At 41.5% G+C, this 25,301-nt stretch overlaps 1 protein-coding gene across 1 annotated transcript in view; it reads right to left on the reverse strand.

Annotated features, from left to right (window-relative positions):
• Positions 1 to 5,300: 5,300 nt before the first annotated feature.
• Positions 5,301 to 25,301, reverse strand: part of KIF5C (kinesin family member 5C) — a 93,237-nt gene continuing 73,236 nt past the window's right edge. The window contains exons 19-26 of the mRNA XM_014941184.1: positions 24,626 to 24,735; positions 23,672 to 23,773; positions 22,993 to 23,053; positions 20,759 to 20,830; positions 19,898 to 20,002; positions 16,848 to 17,064; positions 15,727 to 15,840; positions 5,301 to 7,150 (exon numbers count right to left, since the gene is read on the reverse strand). Coding sequence (XP_014796670.1) covers positions 15,734 to 15,840; positions 16,848 to 17,064; positions 19,898 to 20,002; positions 20,759 to 20,830; positions 22,993 to 23,053; positions 23,672 to 23,773; positions 24,626 to 24,735 — 774 coding nt within the window. The 3' untranslated portion in view covers positions 5,301 to 7,150; positions 15,727 to 15,733. The remainder of the gene's footprint in view (positions 7,151 to 15,726; positions 15,841 to 16,847; positions 17,065 to 19,897; positions 20,003 to 20,758; positions 20,831 to 22,992; positions 23,054 to 23,671; positions 23,774 to 24,625; positions 24,736 to 25,301) is intronic.

Below are 25,301 nucleotides of genomic sequence, written 5' to 3' on the forward strand. Positions count from 1 at the left end.
CACTCTACATTGAGTTCAGCTCTGCTGGAAGATAAATTTAAATTAAGTTTTAGCTAAGAAGTGTTTTCATCAATAGCAATAGATTTGCAGTGAGCGTTTTTCTAAGGACGCCAGAGCCCGTCCTTCACTTTTCACCCTACCCTTGCGTAAGCCGAGTCCTGGAAATGGCTACAACAATTTGAGTTGTTTTGATAGAGTTAATTAACTGATGCAATCCTGCATTCTGCAAATGAAATTGTAGGGATCCGCTTGCAAACAAGTCTGCTCTGTAATTGAGTTCATCCTCCAAGGCACGACCTTTATCTGGGAGATCTTAAAGGCTGCATCTTTTTGACTCATGGTGTGGCACCGTGCAGCGCCCGCCTTCCCCTGCAGGACGAGGGGGAATGCTTGGGATCCCCCTCTACATGATATAAATAAATAATATCAATATATATCAATATAAATGGTCTACATTGGAATGCCTCTTCGCCCCTGATGGAGCCAAACCTCACCATCCCGCATGCAGTAGAATAATCAAAATAGAATAATTAGAAATAATTGACTCCTACTTTTAACAGACTAATTTCTGAGTCTTCTCGGTCACCACCAGCTGGAACCAGTAGATCCCAGCTGGAAGGGGCTTCCTGTGCTGTTGGGTTCCAGGCCCCAAGGGAAAGCAGCAAAAGCACAGGTTACATCCTGGTGGAAAACCACATAATCCTCCTTAGAAATCTACACGGCAGCAAAACCAGAGCAATCTATGGCTACAGGAATTCCGGAGCGCCGTCAGTTTGCATTGCTGAGTAGAAAATGTAACAATATTGAGAAATAACAATATGATTGAGAAATACTCAAGAGTAATAATTATTGCAAATAAGTTTTATAAAGCTCCTCAGCAGGACTCAAGGGAGGCGGGACAGACGCAAGAACTTTTACTCCATTTGCTGAATGTAATATTCCCATAAAAATGGAAGTGCACACAGAGGGTGAGGGGAAGAGTCTCCCCATCATCATCCAGGCTACTGAAAAAAAGTATGAAGAAGGGAGATCTCCATGGAGAGGTAGTAGAGAAGATGCAATTATGTATAGAAAAAATTAAAATAATAACCCTGTGTCCATTTCCCAAGCCTTCTAATTACTTTCTAGAGATTCAGAAGAAAGGCTTAACTCCAGATGGTGGCCTGGGACGGTGACTCCACGGAAGGGGGTGACCCTGACAGGCCGAGGGCCGAGCACCCCTCCAACAGAGATGCCACACGACACGCACACCGCAAAGTTTAGTTCCATTTTATTTTCCACTGTTAACGTTTTTCGAATGATACATCATGCAGTCTGCCAGTGTATCCATCCATCTCTGATAGAATTTTAGAACGAAGATAAAAGACTTATCTCCAGGGGATGGGGGAAGGAGGGTGAGATCTGCTATCGAGAGTTTTTAATACATTTCAGCATCGTTTGATGCAATGGCAAAAAAATTTCCCCTTGTTACCAGCAAAACGTGTCCACAATTTATTTCTTTTTTTTTTTTTTTCCTAAATTGAACACTACTGTAAAGATACACAGAGCCCAGAGAATTACACATCTGCAGTACACGTTACACACTTTACAAACTAGACAGGTATAATTCTACAGAATGCCTCGGCCCCCGCGGTTCTCCCTCGACGAGAAGTGTCCCAATGGACAGGATGGCCAGAGCCAGAGCGGAACCGGCTTCGCCCCTCGCACAGGCACAGTGAGGACCAAAAAATCAAAGCAAGGGGAGATTAAGATTATCCTGCCCGTTGGTTTTTTGGATCCCTTCCATTCCCAATGGAGATCTACTTCATTCCTGTTTACACAACGCCCCTCTCCTCCAATAAGGGAAAATCTGATTAGGCCTTTTCCTTTTGGACCGGCACGACCATTTGGTTTAAATACCCATGTTCAGCTTGAAATTCTTTATTTCTTATATTTCCAAGCCTTATTTATCAACATTTCAACCAAACGTGCAACTTGGTCCCTTAGGCCATATAAAACAAAACTCATAAGGTTCTGTAGGCAGAAATTACCGTAGTGAAGTTTTTTTGTGACTTATTTTTTTAGTTTTCAACATGTTCAGGATAATCCGCTCTCACCCTTGTTGAGTTAAATACAAACTTAAAAAAATGTATCAGCCAAGATCTTTCCAGGTTTAAGACTTTCCTTGCTTTTGAGAAAACAAGTTGGTGAAACGTGAACTCAAGGACAAACACAAGATATTTGATCATGGAGAGAAGCTCAGGTGAGCAAGAAATGCTTTTTAATTACTAGCAAAAAAGAAGAGTATGCACTTTAGTTCCATCTGAAGCACGTTTCCCATTTGTGAACAGTATTCCCACCAAAAGCTGTCCCATGCATGACATTTTAAGGTGTGAAATTTAAGATGCACTTTACAAATCACCATTTTAAAAGTAGCCTAGAATAAATATAACACAACGGTCAAAGAGCAAAGAAAGTAAGAAAGCATCGAGCAGTGGAAACAGCAGGAGACAGGGTTCAATCTCTGCAGAGCAGATGTGGGGGTTTCCTTTCTATATATAAAATGTGTAAGACTTAAAAATGGTACAAAAGTTGAATATACAATACGCAATACAAACTTAAGTCGCCTAATTAAAATAGGCTTTACAAACCAAGAATCTATACATAAGCAGAGTTAAGTTCCGTTGAGGGAATTAATAATTTCCAATTGAGTAAACACCTTCTGTATTTCTTTTCGAGCATTTTAGCCTCAGGCATCCCTTCAGAGTTTCACTCCTAGAAAGTCCTCCTCCCGGCTTGATGTAAAAAGTTAACTTGGAGAAACTTGAGGTTATTTTTGCTAGGTGAACTGACTGGCTGATCAGCACTAGCGCAATTAAGCGACGTCAAAGGTAACTAATTACTTGAGCCGAAGAGAGACATCTCAACTGCCAAACTGAGGGTGATGCTGTGAGGAACTTCACACAGTTTTTAAGCTAATGCTGCATCTACAACTTAATTCCGCGCCAAACTATGAATTCCAGAGAAAGAACCAAAGTTCTCCTACGGTACAAAATCCTTGACAGCAATTAAGTTGGGTATCTTTTCCAAGACAAGTGTTTTAGAACCAAAACCAAGAAGATCGTTATTAGTTCATGGTAGAAATTTCAGCTCTGAACGGCTGATAAGGTAGCACAGAGTAGTTCTCAATTAGTACTTTTTATTAAAGATTGCATATGGCAAGTTCACAGTTCATTCTTCTGGCAGTGCACATGCACATAAAGAAAGAAAATATAAAACTTTGAAAAATACAAAATAAATTAAATACATGCAAATTTGCAACTTCATTAAATATTTTTAGCAAAACGCTCCCCAAAATAGTGCAATGTGAAAAAAAAAAAAACAACAACAAAACAACAGTTAAATTAAGTTCAACTCGCTTTGCAACAACCTAATTAATTTCAGTAGAAAAAAAAAAATACCTAAAGTCAATTCACAATCTTTCAAAACGCTCTGCACCGAGCACTAAATAGTTCTACGTCTACTAACAAACACGTCCGGAGATTAAAATAAAAATAATAATTAAAAAAAAAAGTCAATCTTAAATTAAATATGAGCAAATGTCTGCAAAACAAGAGCAGAGGGCTATGCTGGGCCGTACCCTTCCTGGAACCTGCGTGGTTAGAGGTAGGGGTGCAGGAGGAGGATATGTGTGTGTGGCACAGAAGCAGGAGGAGGAGCAGGAGCTTCTGCCTGCCTGAGGAACCTTCCCAGAACGATTCCAGTGCCCCCCAGTGCTGAGAAGATGGAAACTTTCCCTCTGGCACGCAAGAGAGATCCGAGAAGGGGAAGGAAGGGGGTCTCATCCTTACCACCACTTGCTTGGTGGAGCTTCTCATGACATCCTTTTCCCCCTGCAATACGCTCTCCGCCTCCTAACAAGCGTATTCCCAAATTTGATCTGCAAAGGACAGCTCGAGCAAACGACTCTTTGCCTCCTTTAGGACTCTCTATGATTTTTTTTTTAAGGGAAGGGGTAAGGTTTGGAGGATTTTATTTTTATTTCTTTAACGTAGCGTCTGTTCTGGTAGGGGACAGTTCACTCCGGTACCTGAATTCCTGAGTGAACGGATCGGGGCTTCCCGAAGGCGTGAGGGGAGTGGGAAAGGGGGAGGGAAGGGGGGGGAGGATGCTTGTCAGCTTTTCCAAGACAAGATTTCCACAGCATTCTGAAAGCCTTCAAAATTTCATAGAGAACAACGCTTACAAACACATGGCTAGCCATCACACTCCAGGAAAACCCACCACCGTAGGGAGAACTACAAGCAGATCAGATCTTAATTAATTATCTTAATCAGATAGACCACACAGATATATTCATGTAACTACCAAACTTCAAAAAACCTAGATCTATACTAACAGATTTCTCTGCATCCCGTTTGATCTTTACCAGGTACTGCAATAAAGGTTATTTTATACAGTCCAAAGATTTTTATCAGGATATTACAAATGGTTCTTTGGGGAAATTTACTTCTGAAAATGTAAGCAGTAAAATTAAACCATATAGCAGCACATTTTCTTCCCCTAAAAATATAAAATAATATGTATATTATACAGTAAATCAGTCATGACAGAGCACAATCACCTGCCTTCGATGGCACTTGGTCATGGAATCATTAACTCTCTGATGCCAGAAGTCGGGATTTACTGCTGCAAAACAGAGGACTTGGCGAAAGCATCGGAGAAGCCCCAACCCTAAAACCAGCAATACAAACTTAAGTCGCCTAATTAAAATAGGCTTTACAAACCAAGAATCTATACATAAGCAGAGTTAAGTTCCGTTGAGGGAATTAATAATTTCCAATTGAGTAAACACCTTCTGTATTTCTTTTCGAGCATTTTAGCCTCAGGCATCCCTTCAGAGTTTCACTCCTAGAAAGTCCTCCTCCCGGCTTGATGTAAAAAGTTAACTTGGAGAAACTTGAGGTTATTTTTGCTAGGTGAACTGACTGGCTGATCAGCACTAGCGCAATTAAGCGACGTCAAAGGTAACTAATTACTCGAGCCGAAGAGAGACCTCTCAACTGCCAAACTGAGGGCGATGCTGCGAGGAACTTCACACAGTTTTTAAGCTAATGCTGCATCTACAACTTAATTCTGCACCAAACTATGAATTCCAGAGAAAGAACCAAAGTTCTCCTACGGTACAAAATCCTTGACAGCAATTAAGTTGGGTATCTTTTCCAAGACAAGTGTTTTAGAACCAAAACCAAGAAGATCGTTATTAGTTCATGGTAGAAATTTCAGCTCTGAACGGCTGATAAGGTAGCACAGAGTAGTTCTCAATTAGTACTTTTTATTAAAGATTGCATATGGCAAGTTCACAGTTCATTCTTCTGGCAGTGCACATGCACATAAAGAAAGAAAATATAAAACTTTGAAAAATACAAAATAAATTAAATACATGCAAATTTGCAACTTCATTAAATATTTTTAGCAAAACGCTCCCCAAAATAGTGCAATGTGAAAAAAAAAAAAACAACAACAAAACAACAGTTAAATTAAGTTCAACTCGCTTTGCAACAACCTAATTAATTTCAGTAGAAAAAAAAAAATACCTAAAGTCAATTCACAATCTTTCAAAACGCTCTGCACCGAGCACTAAATAGTTCTACGTCTACTAACAAACACGTCCGGAGATTAAAATAAAAATAATAATTAAAAAAAAAAGTCAATCTTAAATTAAATATGAGCAAATGTCTGCAAAACAAGAGCAGAGGGCTATGCTGGGCCGTACCCTTCCTGGAACCTGCGTGGTTAGAGGTAGGGGTGCAGGAGGAGGATATGTGTGTGTGGCACAGAAGCAGGAGGAGGAGCAGGAGCTTCTGCCTGCCTGAGGAACCTTCCCAGAACGATTCCAGTGCCCCCCAGTGCTGAGAAGATGGAAACTTTCCCTCTGGCACGCAAGAGAGATCCGAGAAGGGGAAGGAAGGGGGTCTCATCCTTACCACCACTTGCTTGGTGGAGCTTCTCATGACATCCTTTTCCCCCTGCAATACGCTCTCCGCCTCCTAACAAGCGTATTCCCAAATTTGATCTGCAAAGGACAGCTCGAGCAGACGACTCTTTGCCTCCTTTAGGACTCTCTATGATTTTTTTTTTAAGGGAAGGGGTAAGGTTTGGAGGATTTTATTTTTATTTCTTTAACGTAGCGTCTGTTCTGGTAGGGGACAGTTCACTCCGGTACCTGAATTCCTGAGTGAACGGATCGGGGCTTCCCGAAGGCGTGAGGGGAGTGGGAAAGGGGGAGGGAAGGGGGGGGAGGATGCTTGTCAGCTTTTCCAAGACAAGATTTCCACAGCATTCTGAAAGCCTTCAAAATTTCATAGAGAACAACGCTTACAAACACATGGCTAGCCATCACACTCCAGGAAAACCCACCACCGTAGGGAGAACTACAAGCAGATCAGATCTTAATTAATTATCTTAATCAGATAGACCACACAGATATATTCATGTAACTACCAAACTTCAAAAAACCTAGATCTATACTAACAGATTTCTCTGCATCCCGTTTGATCTTTACCAGGTACTGCAATAAAGGTTATTTTATACAGTCCAAAGATTTTTATCAGGATATTACAAATGGTTCTTTGGGGAAATTTACTTCTGAAAATGTAAGCAGTAAAATTAAACCATATAGCAGCACATTTTCTTCCCCTAAAAATATAAAATAATATGTATATTATACAGTAAATCAGTCATGACAGAGCACAATCACCTGCCTTCGATGGCACTTGGTCATGGAATCATTAACTCTCTGATGCCAGAAGTCGGGATTTACTGCTGCAAAACAGAGGACTTGGCGAAAGCATCGGAGAAGCCCCAACCCTAAAACCAGCGCTAAGGGGTCAAACGCAGTCAGTGAGAGATTCTGAGTGGCAGACTTCCTACCGTTTACTTTAGATGGTTATGTTAAATACATTGTACAAGTATCTGTAGAAGAGTCGAGCCGAACACTTCTGTACACGTGGAGAATCCTACGAAGCTCAAAAGACCCGGGACCGGTGCATTGCAGATGGCTGCAGGACGCGCAGGATGATGGGGATGTGGATCGGGTTGAGGAAGGGGAAGGGAGAAAAAAGAAGCTAGTGACTTAATGACAGTCCTTAGCATGCTAAGTGGAACTGACCTGTCAGGAGAGAGCAAGAAAGGTAAGGACAATTAGAGGAAGCAAGATACGCGCGCCCTGGCAAATCACCCGACACCTACGAGGCACAGAAATGGGATGCAAAGAAACCAAAGAGCCACGTAAAGCCCAATTTTAACAATTAATGAAATCTGGGTTTCAGTTTCTAACCCTTGGAGAGGAGTTTCCTTGGATCTGTCTTTCCAGCCCACAAATTGGCAGAGTCATAAGGAAACAATTCTCTTGATGAAATGCATTCTTTGCCACCTGTAGCACAGCGTTATGTCTCGCCTAAATACAGCCTGAAACACTATCTAAAGGGCTAACTTTTTTTTTCCTTTTATCTCTCTGTTAATAGGAATTTTCTCTCCACGGTTCGGCACTTGGATACGCTGAAGAGCAGACGTGTGAGTATCATATGCAACAAGTAAGGAGAGTCACTGCAGTTGAGTTTGAAAACTTATTATAAAATGAAAGGCTGAAAAAATACAAATCCCAAGCAATCTTTCTGTTTTATATGTCTCCTGACAGAGAGGTGCTTTCCTAATATATATATACACCCCTACATATATAAAGATTATGTGTTTACAGAAATATATAAAAATATTTTATGTAATATCCTGGTAATATATTATAAAATTATACTGTATAATTTTATATACCATATATGCATATTATACTGGCCTCTTCCTCACTAATTTAATAGTAATTGCATCCAGAAGCAAAGTTCAAGGCACGTTACCAAGCACAAAGGTGATTTGAAGTTCATTATAAAACATTCGAAACATGGGCTTTAAAAAACTCCTGGATTTGAATTTTTTCTCACACATTTCTCATTAGCCATATGGAAAGCATCATATAAGTAACTGAATGTGCTGAGCACATTTTTTAGTACATTAGCTAATATCAAATCAGCCTTACAAAGAGAGATGTGTTTTCCTCAATTAAGCATTTTCTTATAGAGTTATTTAAAAAAACTTTGTCAATATTGAAGATATAAAAATAAATAAATAAATACATAAATATTGATGCATTGGTGTTTTTACATTTACCCTAAATTAATGGTGGGAGTCCTAGTTGGCTCCTAATTGTCATCCTTATTAACACCTTAAAGGAAACCAGGATGATTATTAATTCATGCATCTTATTGGCTAGATTAACTATGGTCTGGCTAATTAAATATAGTTATTCATCTTGCTCAAGGATGGGGAGGTGCTGGGAACATACCAGAGCCTTCAGGATAAGGGACAGACAGACATATTTCACAAATACAGATCCCAGTGCAAGTTGCTTTAATAATTTCCGTAGGCCATGACGGACCAGTACTCGTTAGTGTGTCTTCTTGTCAGTCCTTTCCTTCTCTTTTGAAATGAGGTGTCAGACAAGTTTGGGCAGATATTAGGAAGGCAGATAACCAGGTTCCTTCAGATTTGTAATAGGGAAGGACACACATCATCACCCCTTCTGCTACTGGTCTGTCTGTCCAAGGTTTGCCAGCTCACCCACAGGTCTGGTGACTCCAGAGCATCCTCCAGCTCAACCGTTGAGAAAGGACTCGCAAAAATGGGGACAGCAAACCTAGAAGTTTGCATATGGCACCTGAAGTGCTCTCCAGCAAAGCCACAAGTGTTGAATATTATCATCCATGCTCTCCCTGAGCTCTGCCACGGACCCTCTGTTCTGTGTGCGGAGCCAGGTGAGGTCCAAGATAGTTTTTTTTTGGCTTGTTGGGCTTGATGGTTGGTTGTTAGGTTGATGGTTGGACTAGATGATCTTGAAGGTCCCTTCCAACCTAGATGATTCTATGATTCTATTCTATGATTCTAAGATGTAATTAAAGCAGACTCAAAGATGATCTCTGCTTCTATGGTGGAGTGAATACATCAGTGGACAAGGGAAGAGCGATGGATGTTGTCTATCTGGGCTTCTGTAAGGCCTTTGACACAGTTCCTCACAACATCCTGCTCTCTAAACTGGAGAGGTGTAGATTTGATGGGTGGACTGTTTGGTGGATGAGGAATTGGTTGGACGGTCACATCCAGAGGGTAGTGGTCAACGGCTCAATGTCCAGATGGGGATTGATGACCAGTAGCGTCCCTCAGGGGTCCATACTAGGACCAGTACTGTTCAGTGTCTCCATCAATGAAACCAGACTGTACAGTGACTTTGACAGTTTTGTGCAGTTTTTGACGTAAACTTCGTGGGGCAGCATGAGAAACAGTCAAAACAATTTGGGTTTTGCTTTGGGGTGTTTTTTTTTTCCCTATCTAAAGCAAAATACATACCATAGTTGTTCTTTTTTTAATTCCTGGTATTGCTTAAAAAACTTAATATTGACTTTTTTTTTAAACCTGCGCTGTGTTTAATTACATTTAGAAACTTTACAGAATTTACAACTGAGCTCTGTAGTTGCCCAGCAGAGAAACTCAGGTACAGGCACCCACATGACACGATTTGCAGCCGTTCACGCGTGGGGAGTGCTGTTCTTTAAAGTTTTATCAGAATACTTCTCTCCACAAAATTAAAAAAACTTTGTAAGATTTACACTGAAGAATACATTTCAACTAATTGTATTAAAACAGGAAAGATGGGAGCACCTCTCCTGTGGGGACAGGCTGAGAGAGCTGGGGTTGTTCAGCCTGGAGAAGAGAAGGCTCCGGGGAGACCTTAGAGCAGCCTTCCAGTACCTGAAGGGGCTCCAGGAGAGATGGGGAGGGACTCTTTGTCAGGGAGTGTAGCGATAGGATGGGGGTAGTGGTTTTAAATTGAAAGAGGGCAGAATTATATTAGATAACACCCTTTGGTGTGAGGGTGGTGAGAGCCTGGCCCAGGTTGCCCCAAGAAGCTGTGGCTGCCCCATCCCTGGAGGGGTTGAAGGCCAGGCTGGATGGGGCTTGGAGCAACCTGGTGTGGTGGGAGGTGTCCCTGCCCCGGGCAGGGGGGTAGAACTAGATGATCCTCAAGGTCCCTTCTGACCCAAACCATTCTACAATTCTATGATTAAACTGTAAGAATTGACTCAAAACCGCGCTATAGAAATATACGTTTTGAAATCCCCAAGGCCGTCTCCATGAAATCCTGGCATAAATTTAACTACGAGGTTGTAGCAATTCCAGTGCTTTAATTCTTAGAGAAGGATAAGAAGTAGTTCAGAAAAATACTAGTACTGCAGCACTCATCCTGTTCACTGAATTCCCTTCCTCATCTTTTCCAAAATCTTGGGTTGAGGCATGCCCCAGGTAACAAATTTATGGCATTTGTATTTTCTGCAGTGTAAAGAGCAAGGAGTTCTCTCCGAGCTTTGCAGACACGCCTTCGCCTCCCCAGTCTCCTGTTTAAGCCAGATACTGGCAACTTGCAAATTCAGGACCGGGTTTTATTAACACCTACATGTTTTTTCGCTCCCATCTGCTACTGTTACTCATCAAATGCTACACTTTCTGGGGGAGAAATCATCTCCTCACATCACGCTCGTGGCATCGTGGCAACGTGGTCCAGACTGGGCAAAGTCTGAACTTCGTCCTGCTTGCAAATTCAGGACCGGGTTTTATTAACACCTACATGTTTTTTCGCTCCCATCTGCTACTGTTACTCATCAAATGCTACACTTTCTGGGGGAGAAATCATCTCCTCACATCACGCTCGTGGCATCGTGGCAACGTGGTCCAGACTGGGCAAAGTCTGAACTTCGTCCTGATGAGCCTCATGGGTTTGGCCAGCTCTGCAGAAGAAATTTTATCAATGAACTTCATAAAAACAGCAAAAGCAACACTGGCTGTTACTGTGTTAATGAATCATAATCACTGACCAGTCTTAACAGTAGTAAGTGTCTATTATCTTTACTGTGACTGATGGGTGAATGTAAGATAAATTGTCCCTCATCCTGGGATAGAATTTTCATTCCAGAGATAGGGTACGGTACTTGGCAGCAAATATTTATGTAGAAACCCCACTTTTATTTCACTGCTGTTAAATGGGTATAAAAGAAAGTTCTGCTCTAATTCTAGCTGGATAGAAATGCACCGTTCAAAAGCATGGGGCGGTTCTAGAGAGCACAGAAACGTCTCAATGATATTTTGGAAATTATCTGTATAAATTTTTCCCTGCACACGTAGTATCTTTACTAACACTCTCCCTCAGGCCCTCTGCTTTCATCCAACAAGCTCAGAATTCAAATTATTGATACTCCCCAGATCCTTTTGGCAACCAAATAACTGCAATTTGCCAATAATCGTAACCAAAGGACCAAAAATGATGAGAACTGACCTTCTTTAATCACTGCCCCGCCTTCGTTTACTACATCTTCAAGACACCTTTCAAGATGTGTGCAAACAATCTAGAACTTGACTGACTTTAAAAACCAATTATAAAGCCTAAAATATAGTGCTTTGAAGGAGTAATCATAGAATAGAATCATAGAAGGTCTTAAGATGGAAGGTTCCTGTAAGGATCATTGAGTCCAGCTCCCACAACACGTCAAATTGTTGCCGTACACATAATATGTAATGCAAAACACAGCCAGCCCTTAACTCAATCTCCAGCAATAAGGAAATTAGAGTGGCAAAAGCCACAAAGGAGCACTACTGTCAATTAAGGAAAAAAACCCCACATACATACTTTTTAAATGGCTTCATTCCAACCTGTAGGGCTTCCATTTGGTTTTCAGATTTTTTTTTCCTAATTTTTTCAGAACCCATAAATCCGTAAGTTTAGCCCATTTCTTCTAACATCTTTCATCTTCTTTTTCTCCACCCCCGTTGGCCAAGAGCTCCTCTGCAACATGTTCCAAGCCTGGCCTGAACCTGCTCATCCTCCACCACCCTCAAATCTAGGACTTGGGCATTTAAAACATTCGGTGGGTATTCTATGCCTTCTGATTGCTTTTTATTGAGTTCCAAAGTCCTGTTTTGTAATACACCCATCTAGTTTTAAGTCTATTTGTTTGGTTAATAACTTTCATTAATCTACAGTTGTTCACTTGACATGTGCTAATACCTAACATGTGGCCTGTTAGAGTTTACACTTAATTTTCTAACAGATGGAATGTTAAAGGCCCACCCAGTTTAGGCAGGTAGCAGCTTTTTTCCCCACAGAGCAGCTGTTATGATAAATGTTGGAAAATATTTTACATGCCTCTGTATCTCACTCTTTTCCCTTTGCTCTTTCCCAGAGGTGGGAATGCAATGAAGTAGACAGACAGAGACTACCTTGCTTGGGAGGTGGAAAAGCCTCAAAACCGCGCTATAGAAATATACGTTTTGAAATCCCCAAGGCCGTCTCCATGAAATCCTGGCATAAATTTAACTACGAGGTTGTAGCAATTCCAGTGCTTTAATTCTTAGAGAAGGATAAGAAGTAGTTCAGAAAAATACTAGTACTGCAGCACTCATCCTGTTCACTGAATTCCCTTCCTCATCTTTTCCAAAATCTTGGGTTGAGGCATGCCCCAGGTAACAAATTTATGGCATTTGTATTTTCTGCAGTGTAAAGAGCAAGGAGTTCTCTCCGAGCTTTGCAGACACGCCTTCGCCTCCCCAGTCTCCTGTTTAAGCCAGATACTGGCAACTTGCAAATTCAGGACCGGGTTTTATTAACACCTACATGTTTTTTCGCTCCCATCTGCTACTGTTACTCATCAAATGCTACGCTTTCTGGGGGAGAAATCATCTCCTTACATCACGCTCGTTGCATCGCGGCAACGTGGCCCAGACTGGGCAAAGTCTGAACTTCGTCCTGATGAGTCTCATGGGTTTGGCCAGCTCTGCAGAAGAAATTTTATCAATGAACTTCATAAAAACAGCAAAAGCAACACTGGCTGTTACTGTGTTAATGAATCATAATCACTGACCAGTCTTAACAGTAGTAAGTGTCTATTATCTTTACTGTGACTGATGGGTGAATGTAAGATAAATTGTCCCTCATCCTGGGATAGAATTTTCATTCCAGAGATAGGGTACGGTACTTGGCAGCAAATATTTATGTAGAAACCCCACTTTTATTTCACTGCTATTAAATGGATATAAAAGAAAGTTCTGCTCTAATTCTAGCTGGATAGAAATGCACCGTTCAAAAGCATGGGGCGGTTCTAGAGAGCACAGAAACGTCTCAATGATATTTTGGAAATTATCTGTATAAATTTTTCCCTGCACACGTAGTATCTTTACTAACACTCTCCCTCAGGCCCTCTGCTTTCATCCAACAAGCTCAGAATGCTGATCAAAGGATGGGGCAGTTCTAGAGAGCACAGAAATGTCTCAATGATATTTCGGAAATTATCTGTATAAATTTTTCCCTGCACATGTAGTATCTTTACTAATATTCTCCCTCAGGCCCTCTGCTTTCATCCAACAAGCTCAGAATTCAGGTTATTGATACTCCCCAGATCCTTTTGGCAACCAAATAACTACAATTTGCCAATAATCGTAACCAAAGGACCAAAAATGATGAGAACTGACCTTCTTTAATCACTGCCCCGCCTTCGTTTACTACATCTTCAAGACACCTTTCAAGATGTGTGCAAACAATCTAGAACTTGACTGACTTTAAAAACCAATTATAAAGCCTAAAATATAGTGCTTTGAAGGAGTAATCATAGAATAGAATCATAGAAGGTCTTAAGATGGAAGGTTCCTGTAAGGATCATTGAGTCCAGCTCCCACAACACGTCAAATTGTTGCCGTACACATAATATGTAATGCAAAACACAGCCAGCCCTTAACTCAATCTCCAGCAATAAGGAAATTAGAGTGGCAAAAGCCACAAAGGAGCACTACTGTCAATTAAGGAAAAAAACCCCACATACATACTTTTTAAATGGCTTCATTCCAACCTGTAGGGCTTCCATTTGGTTTTCAGAATTTTTTTTTCCTAATTTTTTCAGAACCCATAAATCCGTAAGTTTAGCCCATTTCTTCTAACATCTTTCATCTTCTTTTTCTCCACCCCCGTTGGCCAAGAGCTCCTCTGCAACATGTTCCAAGCCTGGCCTGAACCTGCTCATCCTCCACCACCCTCAAATCTAGGACTTGGGCATTTAAAACATTCGGTGGGTATTCTATGCCTTCTGATTGCTTTTTATTGAGTTCCAAAGTCCTGTTTTGTAATACACCCATCTAGTTTTAAGTCTATTTGTTTGGTTAATAACTTTCATTAATCTACAGTTGTTCACTTGACATGTGCTAATACCTAACATGTGGCCTGTTAGAGTTTACACTTAATTTTCTAACAGATGGAATGTTAAAGGCCCACCCAGTTTAGGCAGGTAGCAGCTTTTTTCCCCACAGAGCAGCTGTTATGATAAATGTTGGAAAATATTTTACATGCCTCTGTATCTCACTCTTTTCCCTTTGCTCTTTCCCAGAGGTGGGAATGCAATGAAGTAGACAGACAGAGACTACCTTGCTTGGGAGGTGGAAAAGTCACAATTTCAGTGCAGAATGAACTAATGCACAAAAACACTCAGCAAAGACTTGCCCCACAATTTCAGTGCAGAATGCACAAAAACACTCAGCAAAGACTTGCCCTAATTCATCCACAACGAAAATATGTTGCTCGCAGCTACAGGGCTGGTGGAAAACACAATGAACAGAAACAATCTGCACCAACACAATAACAGCTTGAGTGTGACGTGATGGATGGGTTGCCTGCGTGACATGAAACATTCTCCAAAAAAAAAAAAAAAAAAAAAAGGAAAAGAAAAAAACCACCCAAGAATGCCAAGTGCCTCAAGGAAACCACATACTATCAGAGGAGAGTCAGAAGAGAGGATTAATCCTCAAGGAGGAAAAAAAGGCAAACTTGGAGGGACAACTCAGCAGTTCACTGCTTTTCACAGCCATTCACTGCCATCCAACTCCTAGTTTGCCTGTAACATAAAGTTATCATCTAAAATAACAGCAAATGGCTCAAAAAGAATGAGCATTTAAAGAAATAGATGGGAGAGGTAGGGTATATGAAGCAGTCTCATGGGAGTATGCTGCTCATCTTTCCAGGGGAGATTTTTGCTTAGGAGAAACCCTCAAACTCTTGCAATTAAAGTAAGATATTTACTTTTTTTTTTTTTTCCCCTGAAGGCTGAATAAGAGCGCAAAGCAAAAGAAAGAAAAGTAAAGTTTGCCAAATTGTGACACTCAAATTTGGAGAGCTTTGTGCTGCTGCCACTGACGGTCGCTCTCCCCCTGTCCCAGGCTGGGATATCACAGCAGGGGAACACACTCATGGTACAGAAAGCAGAATATTCTACTGGCAGAAGGAACCTCTGGAACTCTATTTTTACTACATGAGCTTCACACCTCTATGTGTGAATTTCAGTACAGATTTCAGAGCATTTCAGTTTATTTAAAAAAAAAAAGTTTCAAGTGGTAAGTCATTATAATAAAAAGTCTCAGCAGCAGCTTGCAGAGCATTCTAACAAGGCACTCACTTAAATCACTAATTTTCACACTTAAGATATCAGCAAATGAGTCCTACTAAAAATAAATTTAAAAAAAAATACTGTGGGTCTTCTGAAAGCAAGAGTGAAATGTAAGGAAACTGGGTGATCAGTGAAAGAACAGAAGAGTGAGTGAGTTTGGTCTTACTTCTCGTTTATTTGGTGTTGTGATAGTAGCTGGAGTTGGACATCCCTCCCCCTCGGATGGCGTGGACAGCCGTCGGAGAAGACGCTGGGTAGTGACCAGGGCGGATGGGCTTGGCTGCAGAGGAAAAGCAGGAAACCAAATAAGACATTTAGCTTTCACACAAGGTTTTCTACCTCACCTTCTCCTCTGGTTCAAACCCCAGTGTTTCCAAACAAGGAGCAGAGCAGTCTGTAATTTAGCTCTGAGGAACACGGCATTCCCTTACCAACAACAAATTCCCTTGGCCAACAACAAATACATCCATTTTCTGCTCATGACAGAGCCATTTAACCAATCCATGCATGTCCCTCATCTCTGTGAAGATTATGGACTATCTACACAACGGAGGGACTCACTTATTGTCACTGATGTACTTTCTATGTACAATTTGACTATTTATATCATTTTAGAAGATGTTGAGACAAAGCTGTCAATGGCTTTCTACAAGCTGTAGAATACAGCAGGAAACATTGTGTGCCACCCAGTTCTCTCTCAGGTTTTAAGACACCAATATTAGTATTGCCATCCAAAACATTAACCTTCTACTTTAGCAATTCCAACAAATCATTGCAAAAATTGCCCCATCTCAAATACCATTTGAGTGTATTCATGCATTCAGATTGCACCCTACGTATAGATCGAGCATTTGAATGATATAGGAAGGTTTTTTGACTCTACAAAGCTCAAATTAAATCACAAGGAGGAGTGATCAGGGAAAAAGAGAGGAAGGGCCGAGGTCCAGAAAGGCAAGGAAAGAATGAAAGCAGAAGGAGAGTACGTGGGGGAGGAGGAAGAAAGTGAGAGACTAATTTAAAGAGACAAGTTTTCAGGTCACTAGAAGGGCACACAAGACCCATTATGCCATTTATTTACTGAGTTAAATAGCAGAGGCGCTTTAAACTTTAGGTGGGGCAGATTCTATTAAAAAGGGAAGCCTTTGAAGATGCCTGGGCAGCAGAGAAGCAGACCCCGCGGTTTGCCCTGCTCTGCTGCTTTCAAAGCTCTCTCTATTTAAACACGAGCAAACAGACCAACCATGAAGTATGTGAGCAACCACTAACCCTTTAGCTCCATGTCCTTACCAATTTGAGCGGAGTGTGCTCTCCGTGCCATGTTTTTGGCTCTCACGGCCTCCTTAATGCGATCTACCTCCTGCTGGTACCGTTTGCGGTCTCGCATGGCGTTCTCCTTGGCCTCCTTCAGTGCGCTCTCCAGGGCCTTGACTCTCTCTGCCGTAGCTCGAAGTCGTTTTTCCAGCTTAGGAAGCTCACAACGAAGATCTGCATTATCACGTACCAACTGCAAGAAAAAGAGTTTCAAAAACATCCCGTGAAAAAGTTCATTCCATTTAAAAAACTTTGACAGATCTGATCCCGAGGGGTGAGGGCTCCAGGACTCCAGGGTGAGGGCTCCTCTACCATACCCACTTTTCTAGGCTTTGAGAGCAACCGCGGCAGAAACTCTGCAGAACGCAGAAATACCCTGAATTTCACAAATATTTGATCACCTCATTATTTCAAAACATCAATCCTTAACTATGGCTTTTGGAGAACACGGTATCATTAAAAATTCATCATCTCCATCTTGTATTTGATCATCTCATTATTTCAAAACATCAGTCCTTAACTATGGCTTTTGGAGAACACTGGGTATCATTAAAAATTCATCATCTCCATCTTATGGTTGGAGTTGATGATCTCTGAGGTCCTTTCCAACCATGATGATTCTGTAATTATGGCATACTCACCTGCCTGATCCCTACTCCAACATAAGGGTAAACTAGAAACATCAATGCCTCAAACATCGTTACGGCATCACTTAAAGGCTGTAGTTATAAATGTGATGATTATGTGCATCTCTAAATTCATGCCGTTCCTCAATTAAATACAAACCTGAGCAAGGTCTATCACAGAATCACACGGAGTTGGAAGGGACCTCTGGAGATCATCTCCTCCAACCCCCCTGCCAGAGCAGGTCCCACAGGAACATGTCCAGGTGGGTTTGAATGTCTCCAGAGAAGGAGACTCCACCACCTCTCTGGGCAGCCTCTTCCAGGGCTCTGCCACCCTCACAGCAAAGAAGTTCCTCCTCATGTTTAGGACAAGGTCTATCACTAGAGAACAAGTCATGTGAGGAGAGGCTGAGGGAACTGGCCATGTTTAGTTTGGAGAAGAGGAGGCTGAGGGAAGACCTCATTGCCCTCTACAACTACCTGAAAGGAGGGTGTAGAGAGGTGGGTATTGGTCTCTTCTCCCAAGGGAGTAATGACAGGAGCACAGGAAATGGTCTGAAGTTGGGGCAGGGGAGGTTTAGATGAGATATTAGGAAGAATTACTTTCCTGAGAGGGTGGTCAGGCACTAGAACAGCCTGCCCAGGGAGGTGGTGGAGTCACCATCCCTGGAGTTATTTAAGAAACGTGTAGATGTGGCACTTCAGGGCATGCTCTAGTGCCCGGGATTGTTGGGGTGGATTTTTTGTGTATGTTTGGACTCGATGATCTCAAAGGTCCCTTCCAACCCTGAAGATTCCGTGATTCTGTGATTTTTATCAGAACAACATCTAACTCTACATGCAACAACAGCCAAGAGAGAGGACTGATTTTTTGATGAATGAAAAACTGATGCAAAGTTAGAAAATCTAGTACAATTTCTACTGAATACATGACACCACTACTGGAAGTCAGCAGAAAACTGTTCCAAAGGAGCAATTCTCCCTTTTCTGGAGAAAAGGGAAGAAAGTGATTTAACTCCCATGTTACAGCAACAGCACATACCAACATTCACACCTTCCTTGACAATCAAAATGCTTCACACCTGCCAGTGCAGGCTGAGCGCCAGAAGAAAAACACAAACAAAGCCAAGTAAAAATTGTCACAATGTGCTTTTCCTGCAAGTGTTGAACCCTTGTTCTACGAAATAGTTACAATATGAAATAAAAACAGGATTATATCACTTTTAGGTCAAATTCAATGTCATCTTTCCCTCTAAGTTTCTTATGAGATGTGACCTCCTAGTTAGTTTTGAGTAAATATACGCTAAGGAGAGCTATAAAAATCTGTATCTGAAAATGCAGCAGATGCGTGAACTGAGTGCAAAAAAAGGCAAAATAGTAAAAGGAAAAACACTCCTAACATGTTCCGATTTCCACATTTAGAAACTAGGTCTTTAAACCATCTGTTCACTGGGAATCTCAAAATACTGAACCTTAGTAGACACTTGTCACGGTCCGGCACTGCTTGCTTTTTTGGCACTTCCATGGGAATAAGTAAAGCAAATCTCAAAGCAAATCTCACTATTAACAGTTTCAGAAAACTGCACTGGAGAGTGTTACGTCACTCTTCAAAAATGAAATCAAAAGCATCAAAATCAGGTGCTCCACACTTGAACAGTGGGACACAGTTCAGAAATACTGACACCTGCTAAGAGGCAGAAATGAACCACTTTTATCTAACAAGATGCTTCCTAGATATATGCACACACCATTGACATAGACACACTTCCAGTAAGCAGAGGGTAAGGTTCTTTCCTTGACCTACACCCAAAACACTTGCCTACCACACATCCCCTTCACCACCCATTTGCATGGTGGGTACCGAGGGTGAAGGGCTCTCCATAGCCCTTGTCTGAACAGCAGAGTTCCAAAGAAAACAGGAACTCCATGAAATAGGGAGGAGACAGGAGATGGACATGCCCAGAAACGACCAACCTCAGCATCCCAGGGAGGCACCAGCCCTTAGGCTGCATGGAAAATCTCTATTTTTCTGGTTTCATAGTCTGTGGGTTGACTCCACTCAAGTCACCTCCGAGTCCCTCTGAGAAGCTTTAGACCAAGAGTCAAAACTAGGAATAGAGAATCCATCTAGGAAATGGCCTAGCAGCACAAAAAGTAGTAACAAACACTTTATTCTGGGTTTTATTTGTTTTTTGGAATGATGGAAGAAAGGAGAGGAGGGAGGAGGGAAGGAAGGAGCAACCTGGTCTAGTGGGAGGTGTCCCTGCCAGGGCAGGGGGGTTGGAATGAGATGATCTTCAAGGTCCCTTCCAACCCAAACCTTTCTGTGATTCTATGAGAGAAGGAAGGAAGGAAAGAGAGAAGGAAGGAAGAAGAAAAGGGAAAAAGGAGAACCCCTACCTGTTTGTGAACCTTCGTAAGCTGTTCCAGGTTGTTCTCAAGAAAGGAAATTTTCTGCTTCTGCGCAGCACTTCCACCTCCATCGTCGCTGTCAAGTTCAACACTCTGCACAGAGAGTTGCAGCACTGAGCAAAGCCAGGCAGAAACTCCAGAGGAAGCTTAGGCTTTTTGTAAATTTAAGCTTCTCAAAGGCAGAAAGGTCTTCCAGAGCCCCAAATTAAAGAGAATTTATTTTACCCATTCAAAACTGTTCTTACTGAACAATTATAAGGGCATCCTGAACAGGAAAATCATACATTTTAGAGGGGAAAATCCCTTTTCTCTCTTTTTTCCACTCCTGGGAGACATTTTTATGTAATATGGGTTTTCAACATTAAAAAAAGCCAAAAGTATAAAACCTCTTCCCTAACACTACTCTAAAGGACTGAAGAGCATTGTGAAGCCTTTGACTACTTATGCAGTTCTGACTCTTCTTCAACAGTTAAAAAGATACTAATTTCTTCCAAACACTAATTTTGCCAGGAAAAGACTGGAGAGTCACAAGCCCAGAGAAATAAAGGGCCGTGGTATTCAGTGTGGCGTAAATTAGTGCAAGTTATATTGAGTAATTTCTGGTACCCATCAATACCACCTTGGAGAATTTTGTAACTGAACTTAATTAGACTGGTTCATTTCACTTCACCACCAGGGCTTCTCTGTAACAAATTGGGACCAAATAAAAGCTAATAAACATCAGAACAGTTTTAATCTTGTTAGTCACCGTTATTGAAAAAAGACAATAACCCATTTTGTAACAACATGCACCAAAAGCTTCCAGCAAACCTCAAGAATACTGCAAAAAAGGGAAGAGTATGGTCTTACTTTTTTAACGCGGGTGGTGAGATCTTGCACAAACAGTTTGCGTAGGTTGTGAAGAGTCTGAAGTTCTCTTGCCTGGAATCAAAATAATTATTTAAAAAAAAAAAAAAAAAGCACAAACCAGTAAGAGAAAGCAGATACTCTGGTGTAAAAATTCTTCTCAGATTTGAGTGGATAATTTTTATTGTGATTTACTTATAGAGATATATGCAGCTCACAGAAGGGCACTTCCCCAGATTATGCTTTTTTTAATAATGCATCAGCTTCCCAGGCTCAGCAAAATAATTGCCTAACTTCAGACTGGAAGGGTGACACAAGAAGTGACAACCCTGCTTCTACTCCCAGGAGGACAGAAGCACTAATCCATGTGCAGGAAAGGGAACTATGTGCATAAGCAGCTCACCCCAACGTCATACTGCACCAAAGCCTTATCGAATGGACTTTCCAAAGTTGTTAAGAGCAACCTTAGCTTTTCCATTTTATGGTTATCCATTCACAGACTGGAATTAAACTCAATAAGCTCCACCACGACTACAAGCTTTTGAACTCAAATTTTTTAGCTTTATCTTTCAAATAAAAAAGGCAAAACTGAGTAGAAACCAAAAAGGAGAAGCTTCCTTCATGGACTGCTAGAAACCATATGTTACAAGCCCAACTTATATGTGCAGGAGTGATGTGGTACCCAGAAGAGGCACCGTGTGCCACTTGAAGTCAAGCCCAGCTGCAGAGCAGACCCCTCTCCAAGAGCTACCAGTCGGGGTGATGCCCAGTAGACCCCCTTCCAGGGGCCCCCTTCTTCTGATTCATAGAATCAAATCATACTTTGGGTTGGAAGGGATCTTGAAGATCATACAGTTCCAACTCCCTGCCCTGGGCAGGGACACCTCCCACCACACCACCTTGCTCCAAGCCCCATCCAGCCTGGCCTTGAACCCCTCCAGGGATGGGGCAGCCACAGCTTCTCTGGGCAACCTGGGCCAGGCTCTCACCACCCTCACACCAAAGAACTTCTTCCCCACATCTCAGCTCCATCTCCCCTCTTTCAGGGTCAAACCCTTTCCCCTCCTCCTAGGGCTCCCCTCCCTGATCCAGAGTCCCTCCCCAGCTTTCCTGGAGCCCCTTGAGGGACTGGAAGGGGCTCCAAGTTGTCCCAGGGGCCTTCTCTTCTCCAGGCTGAACCCCCTGAACTCTCTCAGCCTGTCCTCCCAGCAGAGGGGCTCCAGCCCTCTGATCATTCCTCACCAGCCCAGTGCTGGGAAGGAGAACCAGTCAAAGCAAAAGCTGTGATCCCACCAAAGCCACTCAGCCACTCTTCATCCCTTCCTTCTCAAAGCCATCACCCACACAATACGCAGTGTCCCTGGAGCCTGATGTCTCCCCACACCAACGGGCAGGGATGAGGCACTGTTTGGCTTTTGATGGCTCATGTTTTCCTTGAATTCACTACGCTTGATTTTCAATTCCTGCTGCTGTAATTATTATAACTCTAACGAAGTGAATAAAATTTTAATGTAAGATAGTTCAAAGATGTTTATTCCAAAATTTTAAAAATACCATCTGGGTTTCTTCAAGCTGACGGTATCGTACTGCCTAACTCCGATTTCCAGCTGCCTTATTTATTTGGCAAATTGGGCCAATCGAGTCTACATGCAAGCTCCAGGAGTATCTGACCAGTGAAGTTCATAACAGAAAGGCTGGTTAAATCTGTCCCTCATATGAGTTTATTTTAACAAGGTTTATGTGTGGAGGAGCCACCAGGAACCACAGCTGAAAGGACCCAGATAGTTCAGCTTCTGTAATGAGCTCCAACTGATCCTGAGGCCACTATCACCTGAATTTTTTGAGCATCACACAGAGGAGAAAATGCCGGGTTTGAGTTAATAACCATGTTAACACTAGGAAAAATCACTTTATGATGCTCCTAAACCAGCTCTTTATCACCTAATTGTAGCTACACTGTTCTGTACGCTGGTTATTTCAGGTGGTTGGTAGGAACAAGGACAGCAAAATAAGAGTACCATTAGACTTATCAGTGATAGTTATTCACAGAAGGCAACAATAATAGTACTTAATCTTAAATTTTAGAATTCAATTTCAATGATTTGGCAAAATGCACAAATTTAACTTGTTATGACATAAATTGGTCATTTCCTTGGGCTCAGATGAAAGTGTTTAGTAACACACCAGTGATGAAGACCTACAGGAAAAAAGCTCAATAAAGTGTAATTAAGACATACCACTGTTTCCTCCAGGCCCTTAAGATCTTCTCTTGCTTGTTCCCTTTTATCATTAAGCAGTCTAGAAAGATCACAACATTAAACACAAATCAAAAAGTCATGTAAGACAGACAAGAATCAATCAACATTCAATCAGAGTAGAACATCTGCAGAGGTGAGCAAATCCTACATCCCATTGCATCTGTAATTATGCTTTCGACTGTCCCAAATATGCAGGTTTCTCACAGGGCTGAGCCACCATCTCCATTTTTTGGATCCACACATCACATTTTTCTCTCTCATTTCCAGGAAAAGCTTTTACTCAGATGTCTGATTTACTACCAAGCCCAACCCACCCCCTCAGTCCCAGCTTCTTTCTTGTTTGTTTTTGCTGTGCATGAATAAATGGGAGATTTAACTCTTGCTATGGTATTTCCTAAAATCGGAGCTCTAAAAAAATTTAAATAAATAAATAGGTTAAAAAAAATTCAGGAAGTATCAAATTCACTATTAAATAGCCTGTGATGTAAAAATACGGAGTAATTGGTCATCATTTTAGTACTGTATGTTGGCTTTGTTACTGAAATGATATTTTCAGCGTGAATATTTCAACACAAATATTTCTCACTAGGACATTTCCTGTGGACACATTAAAAGTCACTATATTCAAGGACACCAGATAAGAAAACTGTCGACTTACATGAGCTTTTCCAGCTTCATTTCTCTTTCCTGGTCCTCAATTTTTAATTTATCGTAATCAGCGCTCAGTTTCTCTTGTTCCAATTGCAGCTTCTGATTCATACTGAAATGCAAAAGGGAAAGTCAGCACAGCTCAGTCCTGAACCCCATAAACAAGGGTGGGTAAATCTCCATGAACAAAACTGGGTTAGACACAGAAAGTAAAGCTGTAAGTCTCTACTGGAAAAATTCTGAAAGAAATTAAGCATAAAGAATCTGAAGAACAATAGCTTTTATGTAAAAATATTAGAGAATTAAATGTGGTGGCTGGCTTCCTGTATCTTAAAGGACACAAACTGTTCTTGAAATCTTTCTGTCCCGCTTTCCTATGTTTCCCATTTCCCTATTGTTAGTCTTTGGCCACAAAATATACATGGTGAAAGAACAAACATTACATCAGGGCTGCCTAGATTTTACGAATGCTGACAAACCCAAGAGTACAGGAGCAAACCCCTCCGTTTTTCAAGTGCTGGAGTATCTAACAGAGTTCCACTGCTGTGTCAGGGAGAAATGTTAAGGATGTGGAAAATGGGACACATTCCAGTCACCCAGACTCACAGAAAATCTGTGGCAGAACTAGTTGCTACAAGAGGCCCTCAAAACTTTTATCTTTAAAAATCTGTTCTCCTCCAAGCTTCTCGTATCTGCTGGGCTGCAGGTGTAACATTACGCTTTCTTTTTCCTCTCTATAATTTTATGGGCTTGTTAAAGCTCCACAATAAAGAACCAGGCACTGTAATTCTCCGTGCAAAATAATTACAGGGTTGGCTGTTGCATGTAAGGACACTGCTTTCTGTAAGACACCGAAATATACAGACATCAATTAAAACTGAAAAAAAAACCCAAAGCCAAACCATCCCCACAGTGTCACGGAAGAGGAGAGGAACAGAGAAAGTGATGGAGCGAGTGAACATACTCTCTGATTTCATCGATTATTTTCTGCTTCTCTTCAATTTCATCCCTCAGCCTGGACAGCTGCTTCTGGTGGGCTTCCCTGTGACTCTCCATCTGCTGCTCCAGGGCCTTCTGCAGAGCACAAAAACCAGAGCCATACGTGAAATCAAGCAACACACAGCAAAGATTCCTTCATACCTATCAGCTAAATCAACCTGTCCTTCTGGAGTTGAGTGATGCTTATCAGAACAGGGCAATTCAGGAGTCCTCCTGGTAGATCCTTCTATGATTACAAAACTGTGCATCAACTCATCCAAGCGTTAAATTCAGACATTTTTTAGCAACAGATGTACACCAATTTCTACTGCCGCATGTGAAAGCCAAAGTCTTAGTACATCAAGTGCCAAGAATGACACTGGTTTTTACCAGTCCTCTCTTATTTCACCTGTTTATTCATCAAGAAAACGGGTGCACAGTAAAAGACCCTCTCCCTGTCTGAGAATTGTTTATCCATAGATGGGTTTTTAAATTCTAGGATTAGGTATATCTCAAGTTGTAAGAAAAACTCAATGCATCTTTTTAGATTGCTACTAAAATACTTGTTTTGTTTTTTTCTTCCAAATGTAAGGAATAATTCTACAACTGCTTTACTAACTTTAACTTTTTATAATAGAGGTAAAAGTTCTGAAGCTGACAAA

This window comes from Calidris pugnax, unplaced genomic scaffold (assembly GCF_001431845.1).
Source record: "Calidris pugnax isolate Ruff unplaced genomic scaffold, ASM143184v1 scaffold60, whole genome shotgun sequence".
In the NCBI taxonomy this organism is placed as follows: domain Eukaryota; kingdom Metazoa; phylum Chordata; class Aves; order Charadriiformes; family Scolopacidae; genus Calidris; species Calidris pugnax.